Source organism: Pygoscelis adeliae, unplaced genomic scaffold (genome assembly GCF_000699105.1).
Source record: "Pygoscelis adeliae isolate BGI_AS28 unplaced genomic scaffold, ASM69910v1 Scaffold188, whole genome shotgun sequence".
NCBI classification, from domain to species: Eukaryota; Metazoa; Chordata; class Aves; order Sphenisciformes; family Spheniscidae; genus Pygoscelis; species Pygoscelis adeliae.
The window spans coordinates 757,927-774,510 of record NW_008825304.1 but is presented as its reverse complement, the minus strand read 5'-3'; the positions used below and the strand labels follow the sequence as shown (position 1 = coordinate 774,510).

The 16,584-nt window shown below is 39.7% G+C and overlaps 1 protein-coding gene across 1 annotated transcript in view; it reads left to right on the top strand.

The window, feature by feature from the left end:
- CFAP61 (cilia and flagella associated protein 61) overlaps positions 1 to 16,584 on the top strand; it is a 108,550-nt gene that overhangs the window by 31,069 nt on the left and 60,897 nt on the right. The window contains 3 exon segments of the mRNA XM_009330133.1: positions 365 to 442; positions 1,654 to 1,860; positions 4,582 to 4,731. Coding sequence (XP_009328408.1) covers positions 365 to 442; positions 1,654 to 1,860; positions 4,582 to 4,731 — 435 coding nt within the window.

Below are 16,584 nucleotides of genomic sequence, written 5' to 3'. Positions count from 1 at the left end.
TAGGGAAATCCATTTTATACAACTATTGATGGAGAATATCTGCTTTAATTAATACTCTTTCCTAAGATTGGAACTTAACCCAGGACTAAATTAGTGGCTGAGCCTATAGCACTCCTGTAGCAGCCAGATCCTAACTGAAACTGTAGTTCAGTAAAGTTCTGCATGGTCAAGAGTCCAGCCATATAAACTGTTTAAACGTTTGGCCTTGAGTTAAGGAAGAATGGTTAAATTGGGGTAGTGTGTAGAATGTATACTGGGAGGAAAGTATTTTAATTGTGATCGTGTGCTAAAATACACAGTTACGATTAAAAAGAAAGATTACTAATGAAATAGGAAATGTGCATATGTTGCTTTTGCCTTGCAGGATGGGACCCCAGTGCAGGCTTTCATAGCAGAAGTTTTGGATCAAGTAGTTGGCATTTCTGTTATTAGAGACGAAATGGTAAATTCTATTTCTGTGTTGTATGAAAACTGTAACGCTTAGCCCTCAACACTAAAGGCTGAGTTTCATGCTTGCCACTATACATGTACCTAACAGAAAGTATATCTAAAAGATACTGCTTCTATAAACTTTCTTTCTCTCTTTCCTGACTGTGTAGACTGCATTATTTCCCTTCTCATAGATAATGATTGACACACATGGAAAAAAATCATCCTGTTATTTGCAAGAAGCTGCTGATGCGTTCTGAAAGTAGGCCTCCTACATCTCTTTGGTTCTTTAGCACAAAGCCATTCTGCCTCTAAATATGTTTGTAATTGCTTATTTTGGCCCCTAATTTCCAAAGTCAATAAGCAGTTTTGCCATGCATACTGCAAAGAGTAGTAGTTGTCCTTCTAGATTTGCTTTCTTAACTTTTTTCCCCAACAGTAGATTCTGAGTGAGTATGAATCACACGCTTAACATCAGAACAAATAACAAGCATATACTCTAATGGAGTACAAAAAAAAGACAATGTTGCACATTATTCTTGAAAAGTAAACGTTCTTTAAGGCTTACTTTTGTGGCATTTTGCTGTTACTGAAAAGGTAGATTTTAGAGTGTTCAACAGCTGTAATGCTCAGTCAACGTCTGTAATGCTCGGTTTTTAAAATAAAGAGTAGTCACTCCTATTTTCAAAAATAGCTCTTAATTATATTAAGAGCATTGAGTTAAGAGGATATAGCAATTTCTCCTGAGTGTATAAATGTGCAAAAATCTCAGCTTATCACTTCAACAGGGAAGACTTGTTGGAGGGCATTTCTTACAACACAGCTTTTCTCTGTAGAATTCCCCTTTTTCAGTTTAAATTTTGTGAGAGGACAGTATAGGCTTCTTTGTCTTGAACTCAGCAAAACAGAGGTTTTTCTTTCTTCCCCCCGCCCCCATGAATGTCTCTTAACCTGTATCAGACATTGTTGTGAAAGGGTCAAATATGCATTCCCTGTAAATAAAAGTGGGCAAACTGCAAGAATATATTTTGATACAATGAAAAGATTTTCAAGAAAAACATGTTCAGTCAGTGTGCTTTAATTGCGAATTAACTCTCAAAGGCACCTAATTTCAGTGTTGAAATTTAGTTCGTTAATTGATAGCAAGTGCCAGTGAGTTGCTTTCTAAAATATTGTAAATGTAGCTGTTTCATCACTGCTGAATTCCAAATTCTTATTTTCCAGGATATTGAGTATATTCGATCACATTATAACATTGAAGACTTTATTCATTTTAATCACCACCAGCAAGAGGAGCATGGACATCTTTACCATTTTGTCTTAAATCCTATATTTCGTCACTATACAAAACACTTTCTAAAGGAAATTCTTCGCTTGGCCCACAAATCTTCTCTTTACTATCCTATTTATCCACAATATGTGGAAGGCAAGGTAAGAAGAAAGTTATTTTTTATATTAAATATTGTTACCTTTGCTTACTTTATTTTTCTCTTTGCTTCTGAATGACTGTAAACAGGAATTTTCTTAGCAACCTGCAGCAAATTGTACTTTCTTTTCTTCTTCCATGATATAATCTACACTCATGGACGTAGCTGTTGCATAGTAGGGTTAGTCCATAATGCGCTCAGTAGTGCATGTGAGTCCAGACTTACCTGATATCTTCACGAAGCATGTGAAGGAGCGGAAATTTGAAGTGTACTTGGCCTTGGCTCTCTACCTAGTCTGTGAAGAGAGAGGAGCTCTTCCTAGTGGGTGGCTCCTTCTGAGCTGAGTCACTCTTTGCAAATGTCTGTTTCTCAGTTGACTTTAGAGAATCCTAGAGCAACTGTTCTCTAAATGTAGTTAGGTGTCTTAAGTTACACACATTAGTATGTTGCCCTGGGAGCAGCACAGTAGAGGAATAATTTGTTTGCTACCTCCTCACTTGTTTCTGGGAGAAGTGTATCTGCTTCTTACCCGCATAGGTTCGTGTATTGCTGTTGCCTTATGTGTTGTGTCAGCCACCTCCATAAATGTGCTGTAGTTCTGATAGTCAAGTTTCTGCCCTTTCCTGTCCATTCCCAATAGATTGGTTCTAGGATGAAGTAGCCAGCATCCAGTATTCCCACTCCTGCCTAAGTACAGCACCATGTGTCTGAGTTGTAAGCTGTAGTTTGGGTTTGACTTCGTTTCTTGCCTTTGTGTTGGATGTATAGGTGAACAAACGAGAAACTCACAACTCATCAACTGAGGAGACCAACATTAATAGTTTTTATTTAATTGTTTTTAACATGCTAATACACCTGGTGTATCTTTGTCACTTGCAAATCAGTTAGCAATCAGGTTTTAAAAGACAAGGTATAAAGCACATATAGTGTCTTTATATTTAACAATGATTTGTATTTCCTGTCATAGTTTAATAATAGAACCTGATCAAGTTGTATTGTGCCACATACCACCACTCAGCTGCATAACGAATTTTGAGAGGTACCAGTATTTGTTTGAATTCAGGACGAAGTGGAGGGCAGGGAAGAAAAAAATAATGATGTCACTGGGCCTAACATGGCATGAGTAAATGCAAGGGGACAATATTAAAAACACATCCAGGTGGTTTATAAGAACTCTTCAAAAGTGATTTAGGTACTCTAGACTGTGTTTCATCAAAAGTCAGTGGGAACTAGGCACCTCATTGTCGTTGAAAATGTGACTTGTGTTTCTGCAAGTGCCACAGGAGAACCATAAGAACCTAACGCTGTGTGAGAAAATCCATTTCTGAGAAGAACGTAATTTGTGGAAGCAAAATAAAAGATTCTTTCAAAAATACTCATGTATGCGTCTTGTCATCAGTCTCACGTCAGAAAAGGGAACACAAGGTGAAATTTTCAAACATGTCAACTCATTGATGTGTAGCCATCTAAAGCTACTGTCTGGCCCAGCCTAATCACCTAGGCTTCTGCCAGCATTAATGGAGAAAACACGGTACATCCAGAGGGCAGTTCACCCATCGATCGTAACTACCTATCTTAGGACAGAAAGAATTGCCCTCTGGAGATGTTCATCTCTAACTCTGGGGGGTGTCTGCATGGCTAGCCTAAAGTACGCACCTAGCTTTTAGATGGTGACTGAGATGAATTCTGTCCTCGGTGACTTAGGTGTTTTTGAAATCACCACCATTTTTAACACAGGAATTTTGACAGGTTAGACATAGGTGCATTTTCAGAAGGATGTTCTTTCCTGCTTCTCCAGTGTGCACTTTTGTAGAGTTTTATCAAGTGGTCTCTTGAGGAACCAAAGTCCGTGCGTAGCATTAGGTTCTCAGATTCTTAAGAGGCACTTACAAAAATGCAGTTTAATGGCAGCAGATGGAAGAGAAAAGGTAAATCTTACTAATGATTCCAGCTTGGTCTATTTCCAGGCTACAGAGTTTCTTTAAGTTACTTAAGCTAATCATTGCTTTCTAATAAGTGGTAAATAGGATATTTAACTCAGTTCTCAACATAGTAACATCAAGTTTTTTCAATATTTGTGGTTGGAATGGTACTTCAGTGTAATTTAGTTTGCATTAATGTTCATTCTCTATTTCCTGTAATTCTCTATTTATTTATTTTTCCTTTTACGTCGTGAGTTATGACAGAGCCAGTCATGCTGTAATAAATGGAATCAGCTATTTCTAATGATCTATGCCTTTCACATTAGCATTAGGGTTTTTGTTCGCTTCAAGTTTATGCTGGTTTATTAACATTTATCACTTGGATGAAATTGACATTTTAGTCGGTATAGAATTTCTATATAAATTCATAACCATTCTTTGCCAAACAAGCAAAGGTTAGCAGTAAGCAGATAACATAGCTTAATGAGGTCAAATCAAGCTGATTCATGATCACTATGGAGAAAAATATCCTCCTGGGGAAAATACTTGTGCTGAAAAATCCCATAAACCAAACCACTTGTTTATCTGTCATTCCCACAGAGATAGTAATGTAATTACTCTCATAATTATCTTCATTAGTGTCAGGAATTATCTGCAATTCATTCCTCTGCTCTGAGTATGTTTGTTTATTTGCTGATTTTTCTCTCAGATTTAGCCAACAGAGCTAAGAATTTTGTATTTGCAAAGCCATACAACAGACATCTGTGATGCACTGTTCTGACATTCTCTCTGCTGAAATATAGATCGCTGTCTTTCAGTTTCAGAATCCCTGTGCCCATTCCCTGACATCTGCCCTTCATTACATGGTTCCCGTGCGACCAAGACGACAGATTGTCTATCCTCTGGAAGAGCTTGGCATAAATGCTCCATCAGAGCAGGTCTCCAAGGATCAGGTGGGTAACAGAAGCAGCAGCAGGCAAGAGGCATAGTGCCAGCTAATGCAGGGTTTGGCAGATGGGATGGCATTACCATCTTAGTGTTGATAGGTTGCTTCTTAATTACATTGAACATGGTGTCCATACCCTTACAATCCCAGCTTTGCTTCTGCACGACCGTTGCTGCTTCTAAGCTTGAATTGCAAACGCATTACAAACAGCAATCACTGAACTATAGCATTTTCATATTAAATGGTTACATTTTAACAATATTTTTTCATGATGTTACTTTCAAACTCCCAACACATTTTAAATGCTCTCACTTAACGTTTAGCCCTTCTTCCTGGTAAGTTTTTTTTAGGTATTATGCTCTGCAAGTGGAAAAAGACAATGTCATGCTTCTGACTATTTCCGTAGAAATTGCTTAAGTAAATTTTATTTTTCAGTCCCAAAGTCAAGTTTCTTCCATGCACAAGATACACTCAAAGAACACTTCAAAATATCAGGAATGATTTAACAGCAAAGGAAAAGATTGTTTTCACTACCAAACAGTTCTTATTTGCATAGCACTCATGCAGTCCGGAGGTTCTAAACTAAAAGTCTCTTAATTTCATATGTTGAATAACTTACACCTTATTCTGTCTTTTTTAAGTAACTAAAATTTGATGTGAAGATGGTTCCTCACAAGAGTAACTAGCGAAGCTGAAATATTAGGAAAAACACTGTTAGTGATGGATACTCTCAGTAGGTATCTGTAACTTCCTAAAGAAACGTAATTAGGGAGCTTTATGTCTGTCTACTAACTTCCAGTTGGCTGAGACGGGCTCCCATATAATATTTTTAGTGCTGTCCTTTTCACAGTTAGTCAGTAATTTTTGGCATCCAGAACTCTTAATTAGGCAGAAGTTGGCAAAGCAAAATCCAGAACATGGCTGAGGCCGTTGATCTGAGTTTGGCTTTGTTTAACAGTCTTCCCTCAACGTGCACATCCCTGCCTTCCTCTTCTCTGCAGAATAAACTATCTGATGCTTTTCTTTAAAGATAGAATGTCAAGTAGTTTAAAATGAACTGTTGCTCTCTTACTAGAAGAGCTTATCTTAGCATTTTTGTTGGAGCTGGAAAACCACAGACTTCCTATGTTTGAGAGATTTGCACATCTGTTGTCTGCTCCGTTTCCAGGTTCTTCCTGAGGATTTACGAGAGGTGCAGGTAGTGAGATAATTGTTTAAAATATCAAAATTTTAATGAATTTCTATTTAATAAAATGTGTGAGATTTTCACTAACAAAATTTTGCTAAAAAAAATGAAGGCTAACCACTGTATAAGTATCCATGCATATGCGCCGGCTTTAATTATAGATTTTTGACAGAATGTGTTCTATCAAAACTGACATCTGGGGTTGATCCCTAGGTGGTAACTTGAGGATAAAGCTAGTCCACTACTGCTGCCTGTAGTTTTCTGAAGTACTAAGAATTTGAAACCATACAAAGCTAAATTGACTCTTCTGTTGAGTGAATGAAGTGACCTTTGCCCACCATACGTTGGGAAAGCTTTATAACTTAAGATACCGTAGGGGACTGAGTGTAATTGTGAAAGTAAGAAGCTGGTGCTGCTTTCAGATCTTGGATGTTTTGTTAGCTCTGGTTGTAGCCAGGCATAAGGCATTTGCCCTCTCTCTACTGGCTCAGAAAGGAAGATTGATCCCCATCAGTAATCTTGCTCTTCCCTGCAAAATCCTGCAGCTAAGTTGCAAGTAAAATGAGGTGTATTTTATAACATTAATATAATCAAATTTCAGTAGGCGCAACATTATTATACTGCTGCCTTTTTGTAGCGATCAAAAAGACCTGCTCAGACACTCTGTAAACAGAAAGACACAATCCATGTTGCAAAGACCAAAATATCCCACTGAGGAGTTAAATGTGACAGCTCTGTAAAATGGAAAGGCTGAGAATTGTCACCTTTAAAAATAATGTGAGACAAGGTGAGACACATTTTGGTCGTAGAAGATGCTAGCAGGCTAGGAAGTGAGGTAAAAGGGAAGTGGAAAAAACAAAGTCGTAAGGAAAGCGTGGAGAAGAGAGGGGGAAAAGTGAAAGGCGGACAAAGAGGCTGGAGTAGGAATTAGTGGGAAGTTGTCAGAGGCAAGCACCTGGATAGCAGTAAGGAGAAAATGTCTGCTATCATCTTTGTTACGGTGGTTTTAAACAAGATCTTGCAGGATCTTAAAAGTTTTGGGCAAGCAGGGATTCCAAGTAGTTGAGACCGCTCCTCATTTCTTTATCACACTTCTCTATTCTAGCTCACCAAGCTTGTTTTAGCTGAGGGGGCTTTGCCTTCTCATGTTAAAAAGCACTTCCTTCTGACATTAACCCATGCCCGCTTTGTTCCTGAAAGCTGGAGGATGGGTTATCATTGTAATTCTTGTGCTAGATAGCTCTGCAATGATGGCAGGATTTTTTTCATGTAAACTACAATACGAAGACTGTAAATGCAAGTCAATTTCAGAAACGTAAAATTTTCATTTGACTGCCTGTCCTAATTAATTGCTTGAGTATCTATCGCTTAGGATGGAGATAATCGTAATGAAATTCTTGCTTTGATACCCACAAGATGCCCCTTGATATCTAGCCATCAACATCTGCTTCTCATCTACTGCTTTTTCAGCTTTCTGCCTTCCTCTTGTTCCAGCCTTTTTTCAGCTATCTCTCTCCTTTTCTTGCTGCAAAATTTATTTTTCACTAGTAACAGCTTGGGGCTCAGCAGCTCAGCCATTCAGTGTCTAAGCACAGCTCTTGATTTGTGCATATATATCTCTGTAGGCCATTAGTGGCTTAGTATCTTAGAGAGAGTGCACAGTGGGAGCCCTGAGGCTCAATCAGTTTGTGTATCTCTTTAATACGTTCCAGCCTGCTTGTGAGCATGAAGAGATTCACTCATAAATATTGACCCAGTACAGATAACTCAACCAGAACCCACAAGGACTCTTTCCTGTTTCCTTCCGCCAAAGCCAGAAGCAAAAGCAGCAATCTAAATCAGTAAAGCTTTGCCCTCAGATAATTCCCATGCGTTGCCAGTCCAGATGGATCTCGGCTGTGCTGGAGAGGTGGTTTTCCTGCAGGTCTGGATCGGTTGTCACAGACAGATGAGCACCAGAAGTGTTAAGTCTGTGGTAACTTGTTCTCGTTGTCCCTCTGTCAAATCTCTCTATTCTACTGTAGTGTCTGGAAAAATCAAAAAGGGGGAAACCCCATGCGCCGGCCTGCTCACACCTGCTTCTAGCAGGCAGCATGAGCTATATTTTGTGGTGTCTAAGAAAGCATAGGTCCTTCTTCCTGTAGTCTCTCTGGGAGAGCTAGATGTAAGGTAGAGAGATTTACTCTTAAAATACAGAAATTTATCATATAAAAGCATAACTTACCATTACCTGAATGATTATTTAACTGCAGTTTTCCAGCCACCCTGTTCTCCCCATGTCCTTGTGATATTTCCTTTGGTTCAATATTGTTTCTAGTTTGAGCCAGGCTTTTGGTTTGTGTTGCCTCTCTGGTTATCATTAAAATGACTATGACACCAAAGAAATACAGAGTTCGGGAACTCTACCTGTTCCTCCTGTCACCTGGCGTTTTTATTAAAGCTTTGCGTAGGTTTTAAGACAACCACAAGTTTTTTCACGCTCTCTTAAACCACAACTCTGTGCTGCATCATCTCTGCATCAGAAGATCTGTCACTTCCCAAGCAGTGGCTCTCCATTTCCTAAAGGTCAGCAAGTTCTTATGAACATAGTAATGTCTTCCTATAACAGTCACTAATGACAGAATATGTTTTTACCCCACTCCTTGAGATGGCAAATACGTTTTGCTGCTGATTTTGTGTCTGTTCCTACAAAACTCTATCTCCCATTGCTCTACTGAAGAGATTTGGATAACTCCGGTGAGGATTGACTCAGAAGGCACAGAGCGGGAGGCATTAAACTCCCTTGTCTCCCACTGCAGCCCTTTGGAATGGCACAGATGCTAACGATCTTATTTGCATCTAGTCCTGGAAGCGTCCAGACTTTGGGATGCCTGTTTAGCCTGTGCCTCTGCAGCAAGCATATCAGAGGTTCCACATATTAGCTCAAAATTGCATCAGGCCATACATCTGCCATGCTCTAGGGTTTCATGACACAGACCTGAAAAAGCTCCTGTCTGCTCATTAGATCAAACACTTTCTACAGCTGTTTCAAATCAAAAGGAAATATCTGATTTTTTGTATTCTGAATCAGTAACCAGTATTGAAGTGCCAATTGGCAGAAGATCCAAAGATTCAAAATCTTAATTCCCACAGTGTTAAAACAGATTAGATTATTATTGTGTTTTGCACATCTGTCAGTCATTTCAGTCATGTTACGTTAAAAAACAGTTGGTTACAACAGAATACTAAATATCTTATAAAGTGCTGCTGGCCTTTACCGTGCATGTAATTATTGGTGGAGTAGAAAACTATAGATAATTAAATAATTTTTAATGATATCTTCATAAATAAACAATTTATAAACTTGTTTGCTTTCTCACCATCTGGGAGCATTCTGTTATCCATCTGCTTCATGTAATTATCAATAAAAGGGAAGAATAGGTGATATAATTAACAAGAATAACTGATCCACAATGAAGAACAAAAATGTCACACATCTGTTGAATTATTTTCTTGTTTCTGCCCTTTCATTATTATTCATGCTATTGGGTTTTTTTTATTTCATGGTTGCATTCAAGCTGTCAGGTTTTATTGCACAGTTCAGAATTGTTTTTTCTGCTACAGCTCATAAAAAGAAGACAGAACAATTATTAAAGCATTGCAGAAGCCCACACAGTGTTGTATACATTTATTTTTTTAAAAACCGAAAAAAACCCAACACTTTCTCAGTTAATTTTGTGCTTCTCAAGTGATGCTACAGGTGCATTACAGGAAATGTTTAAACCAGGACAAGAAGTAGCGAGTGAGGGAGGGTTAGGCAAAAAGCTGGAGTCAGATGCTCAGCCCAGCTTTCTGTTCTCCGAGCTAATCAACTTTAAACTTGTTCAAGAGTTGTGTGTTGCCAGGGTGGTTGGAAGTGACTCAGGGGAAGAATGCCTGTACAGCAGTGAGTTCTGTACTCCTTCAGTGGCCATGATTTAATTTCTGTGTGATTAAACAGTGTGCTTTCTCAGCAGTCCTTTATTTAAAAAAAACCCTCCAAACAAAAATAACTTTCATAGAATAGAATCATAGAGTAGTCTGGGTCGGAAGGGACCTCTAAAGGTCATCTAGTCCAACCCCCCTGCCACGGGCAGGGACATCTTCAACTAGAGCAGGTTGCTCAGAGCCCCGTCCAGCCCGACCTTGAATGTTTCCAGGGATGGGGCATCCACCACCTCTCTGGGCAACCTGTTCCAATGTTTCACCACCTTCAGTGTAAAAAATTTCTTCCTTATCTCTAGTCTAAATCTACCCCTCTTTAGTTTAAAGCCATTCCCCCTTGTCCTGCCGCAACAGGCCCTGCTAAAAAGTCTGCCGCTGTCTTTTTTTATAAGCCCCCTTTAAGTACTGATAGGCTGCAATAATCATGCTACATTCTTTAATCTGCTATTGGAGATTATAAATTTTCCTCAAGAAATTTAGTTGAAAGTTGGTTTACCTGACTGGAAAGCACACAGAGGACCTTATCAGGATAAATACTCTTTTGAATCTGAAGAAAAGACCTCACGTACATGGAATTCAGTAATGCAGTGCATGAAAATGTGCCACCTTTTGTTCTGAGCAGTGGCATCAGCTGTGGGAGGTGATATCCTTCTGCTCCTTCATACTTGCATTGCTTTACAGGTTATGTGAATTGAAATATTGTCACTAGAATGGTAAAGTCTGCTTAACTCATATGTAACAAGTTAGTCTTATTAATAGCACTAGCCTTTTTTCTTCAAAAGAGGATTTTTCTTTTAGCATTTTGAGCAAAACTTTCAATGACCTTTTTTCCCCTCAAAGTAGTCATGGAGCTTTCGCTGTCACATTATCAGTGGTGTGTACTGTTTTGCAAATGTGTAGCCTGTGGACTCCATGACTCTCTGGACCATCTAGAAGGGGTTTGCAAAAACGAGAAGCTAAGAAAAGCAGACCTATTGTCCATATTCTTACGTTGTCTGTGTGTAGTTCTGCACTACCATGTGAAACCATTTGGGGCTAGGACATGAGAAAAGGCTGAAAACATGCCCTCCTGTTTGTAGTCTGGGAAAAATGGAAGCTTAACCACAGAAGAAATGGTAAATGTTAATGTAAGATTCAAGAAGAAATCAAAATACAGGGCACTGCTAACTTAATAGTTTTCAGTGCCAGTATGCATGTATTTTTGTGTGTTTACTTGATTCCATGCTGATGCTTATGGCAAGTGCTATGAATAAATGGCCTGAAAGCAGTTTAAAATAATTTTTTAAAAAAGTAAAATGAGAGAAAATACTTAAGATCTATAAAATATTTTTAAACAATACATCATTGTTTTTAGAGTAATCTTATGACTTGTTCCATCGAGGTGTATGTTCACTCACATTCTTTGTATTGCGGAAGATACTCAAATGGGTTGCAAGTGTAAGTACTGTCCTGGACTATTCTCTATTACATTAGGGTTTTTTTATGTCTATTGTAAAGTTACAGGACTTTAAAATAGAATAAAATACATCCTGTATGTTTGCCATGGTTTCTAAAAAAATTTAGCTCTCGGGTAAAACTGAAGACAAATCCAAACATTTTAAAGCTTGACAGAAACTTTCACTTTTGGGGCAGCTTGTTTAAAAAGGAAAATAAAACAGATATATATGAGTGTTTGTATAGGAAATTCTTCTCTAGATGTTAGTGTCTCCCCCAGCAAACTCGAGGCATTTCACTCTCTGTAGCTTCTACTTTCTTATGTTTAGGACAGCTAATTCTAACTCTTTACTTGTATGTTAGTGTCTCTGTGTAGTTGGGACGTACCTGACTACACCTTCCTCAGTACTTGTACTGGAAAAAATTGAACAGGATCTTGAATGTTTTGGATCAGCAGCACAGACTGAGCATAATCCATTACCTTGACCTATCAAGGAAGAGGAATAGAAAAGACTCAGAATTAATATACTGACAGTTAACACCTTGCTGTCAAGGTGGACGAAAGCAGAGGAAAAAGAAGGGACGTTTGCAACGTATGGCTGCAAGCCCCAGCTAATGTATAGAGTGCAGCTAGAAAAACTTAGCTCAGTTGCGTTTAAAAGATAATAAAAACAAGGAGTTAAAATAAGCAGGTTTTAAAACATGGGGGGGAAAGGCTGTGTACGACAGAACAATCTGTTCTGAACAAGCAAAGCTCTTTGCTTCTAACCGAACAGTTGAAAGAAATGGAGGGAGCAAGGCATTTTCCACCTTATGTGTCCAAAGAGAAATGTCAAGAAGGTAGGCAGGTACAAACACAAGTACTATAAAGCAGCAAAGCCTTTGCTTTGGAATGCATGCCCACCTGAAGTGCAAATGTGTGTAAGAGCACATCTCGATACAGCTCATGGAGCTGCAGTTACTGGGAAGTACCTATTCCCCATCATGGTCTGTATGCATGATGTAACCACAGAAGTAGTTAGCCATGCTTCTGTAGATGCCTTCTCTCCAACTGTACTCTGTAATAAAAGTTGAAAGTGCACCGGATTACTAGGAGTGGTTAAGAAAAGCTGTTGGTGCTATTTTACTTTATAGCTGTCTGCCTTATAGCAAGTGTATTCTGACTTTGTAGAAAATCTGTAGTAGTAGTAGGTTTCACTTTGGCTCGGTTTCAGTTCTGTATGAATTCAGTTGAGGGACTGGAATGTACTGAAAGTGGCTAAAATGCAAAAGGTTTTTGATGGATTTTTTTTTTTTTTAAAAGCCTCTACTAAGATAACAGAATAAATGTAGTAAAGAGAGCCTAGGTAGGATGGGCAAGAGAATTCCCTGCTTTTTAAATACCAAGATTCATGTATCAAAGTTAAAACAGAAGCATTCCTACATGTTATAATTTGTATATGAACACATTGGTATTACAAACAAAGGCTTGGTGTGTGTAGTTTTCATTTAACCAGGAAAGTAGTATTAATTTTTAAAGAAGTAACTGTTGCTTAAGATGCTACTGTGTTTGAATAATGAATTTTTAATGCTTTTGTAGTATGTGCATGGATTAAAATCCATTATTTATTGTACCTCCACTTGATTGGTAAAGGTGATGATTTTATAGCACCAGTAGTCATGCAAACACAGTCATTCTGAACTGATGGCTGATAATAAATTTCTCTTACTGTAAATGTCAGTGGGTTTTGTGAGTTGCTGCCATTACATCTTGTTTGGAAGGCTGAATATTACACAATTATGGGAGGCACCAGATGGCATCATTAACAGAAATGCTCTGAATGTTTACCACTTATGTGCATGTGTGAAATTAAAAGTAAGATGACCTATCTTTATTTTGAAAGCATGGTGTCAGTACTATACAGGTGTTAATGACATTTGCAGCAAACTAAAATAATAATTTCTGCTTAAAAACAGGTCAGACTTATTTTAAAGCTTTTTCAAAGCATTTTGTAGATTGACTTTGGAAGTAGCATAATTCCAGCTTGTAAGGAGGGCATAGATATTTTTTCCACAGAAAAGTAATGTTCACTATTACAAAATGGAGAACCACAGCTGCTGTCACTAAAATATGACTCTATAGTAAGCTGCAAATCAATCTCCCCTTGTATCCTAGTACTGTTATTTAGTTACCTTGTGTTCATTATTTTCAGTATGAAATGTGATGATTTTTTTACATTTTATTTTTTAAAGCTTTGAATTTTAGGCATCTCTTACATTTTTCAGTGAATGCAGTACATTTAGAAAATGCTACCTCTGTTGCCATGAGTCTGTATGCAGAGTAGGTACAGTGGACAGAGATGCTTCTGCCTTCTCCCTTTCCAGAGCATACACAATCCTGTTTTGGTATGGGTATTGGGGTACTTGTGATGCATTGTGGTGGTGTCTTCTCTCAAGAGAAGTCCTCAGAGGGAAACCTTCCTGAGCCAGCCAGCATTGAGAGGTTTTTCCAGTTAAACCTCATCAGGGATATTCAGGTTTTTTCATAGTGCCTTTTGGATCTGGACTAGAGAGGTGAAGCAGGACTTGCTTAAAATCAAAGCTTAAGGAAGTCCTTTTGTTTATTGTGGAAGAAAATTATTTAATGTCTGGAAATGCTAGCAATATTTTCAGTTACATATAATTTTGCTGTTTATAGGTAATTCCTAATTTTATTTTATTTTGTTTATTCTGTGTGAAGGTGGTATAATCAATGTGTACTCTCATGGCACAAGAACTCTGTAAAATAAACCCGAGAAGTTAAGGAGACATTGTTTGAGTAAATTTATGGTCTTTGGCTGGCTGCTCAGACCCTGGCCCTAGTGCAGGAAAGTATTTTCTGTATGCATTTACATTCAGAGCCAATTAGAATAAATGAGTGTTTTCCTATTAATTTTTAATGGCTTTGCTTCAGACTGTTAGATCTCAACTTCTCTTGTGAAATTGTCATTAAAGAATGAGTTTTGATTTAAATTATGTCATTTGGAGTCTACTTACTTACCTAGTTGGAATGACTTAATAGCGTGTTAATAATTATGCCACTAAAAGCAGAATTTAAAGCATTCTCTGTCAGCCCTGATGTTTGGGAAGCATTTGCATTCTCTTTCGAACCTCCAGGCTCCAGCCTTCTCTGTGCAGGAGTGCAGAGCGCCATGACTCTGATTTTGGCACAGAGTAGTGACAGGGACCAAGCTGCAGGCCCCCACTTGCTGGACCTGGACTTGGGACCTTCTCTCTCTGCCTTCTGGAAGTGCACGGTAAAGGATACGGTCAGACATCGAGGACTGCGTGACTAACAGTGAAAGCTAGGTTGGCTATTCAAATAATGTCGTTCAGATGTCTTGGAAATTTGTTCAAATGACCTGTTTAAAGATGAGAGTTACCAAAATTTATTGTATAAATTGTGTTTAGCACAAACCATTAATTTTGGTAGTTTTCAACTTCTAAATTGCTTGGCATGTTTTTTTCATGTTATTCAATTAGATTTTTATGGCAGTCTTAGTAAGCTGAAGCATCTGTCTGCTTTAAAGGTATGGGTTACAATCCTTTTCCAGGGTTGCTGTTTCAAGAGTGCGATGAGGCAGGAGCTCCTGGGTGCCCAGTTTCCAGGGCAGTTGCCACCCATTGAATTGTTGGTACAGTCATCAGCAAATCTAGAGGATATTTGGCTTTCCTGCAGTTTTGCCTGGAGAAGCTGAAATGCTAAATTGTAGAAATATAGAAACTATAATTATCCTTCCTTGCCAAGAAGGCAAGAAGACTGTTAACCTGTCACAGATGAATGGCATTCTCTGGGAGAAGGCATGTCATTGAGAGGAGCTGACACTGTTTGTACTGCTGGTATGTGGAGAAGCAGGACTGCGTAGTGAGAGCAGACCTGCTCTTACCCCCATCAGGAAGCGCAGAGGGGCTGCAGGGAAAAAGCAAGTGGAAGTTTGCTTCCTTGAACTGCCCAGCCCCCGCGCTGCGGAGCCGTGTTGCTGGGTAATCACCAATGCCACAGAGCGCGGCACAAAAATGTACACTAGGATGCTGCTGGTCCTCACTGCAACTGTCAGAACCCGTAAGAGTGCCAGAGAGGTACCCCAGCAGAACGGTTTCCACGACAGCTTTCCCAAAGCACCTCTGCCTCTCTAGAGCAGACCTGTCTCCACGTGGACAGGCACAAAGCAGCACAGGCGGCGAGGGCTCAGTGCCATCCATCTTCCTCGGCAGGGCTGGGTCTGCAGCCGCCCACTTGCAGCAGCCTGGCATCGCGTGCCTGCCTGCGTCGTGCTCCCTGGGGGCGGTTTAGTGCAGGATGGTGCCACCTGAGCAGCCATTCTCAGCAGCACCTTGGCGGTGGTGGGGAGCCAGGCGGTGCTGCCAGGGCACGGCATCCACCGGAGGAATGTGGCAGGCAGGGCTCTAGGGATGTGTGTGTGGTCACCAGCTTGGAGGGATTCAATCCAGCGTTTGATGCATAGTGCATCAATCGTGCTTCCACTGGGGAGGGGGAAATGCTGTCGATTAAAAGTACTGTCTGCCGGGCTGCTGTCAGCACAGTGCACCTTTATAGACACTGGATTTGTGTGCAAGGTGGAGGCATTGGTCATTCTTGTAGTCAGATGACTGAGTGATTATTGGTGGTAGCATTTGCAATGAGACTTTGGGATCAGCTAACATTGCTGGTTAGCAGTGTGGATATTGGTTTATCTGCCTCTACAGATTGGCTCAGTGTCCATTCCAGTTGCTATTTCCAGAGACTAATGCTAGCTGCTAGCTTTTTTTCTTGATCAGTTGTTTCTGATCAAGACAACGCAAACTGTGCACAGTCAAAGCGTTCTCACAGGAGTCCTTTACCCAGTGACCGGCTGTACGTGTTTCTGTGTTGTACAGACTTTGAACTTACGGAGGTCAGTCCTTTGCAAGTGTTGTGGTTTAACCCAACAGCCATGCGCTCACTCCCCCCCTGCCAGTGGAATGGGGGAGAGAACTGGGGGGGCGGGTAAAATTCATGGGTTGATAAAGACAGTTTAATAGGACAGAAAAGGAAGTGAAAATAATAATAATAATAATGATGATAAAAATATACAAAACAAGTGATGCACGATGCAGTTGCTCACCACCCGCTGACCGATGCCCAGCCAGTTCCCGAGCAGCGGTCGCCTCCCCCCGTCCAACTCCCCCCAGTTTACATACTGAGCATGACGTCCCATGGTATGGAATATCCCCTTGGCCAGTTTGGGTCAGCTGTCCTGGCTGTGCCCCCTCCCAGCT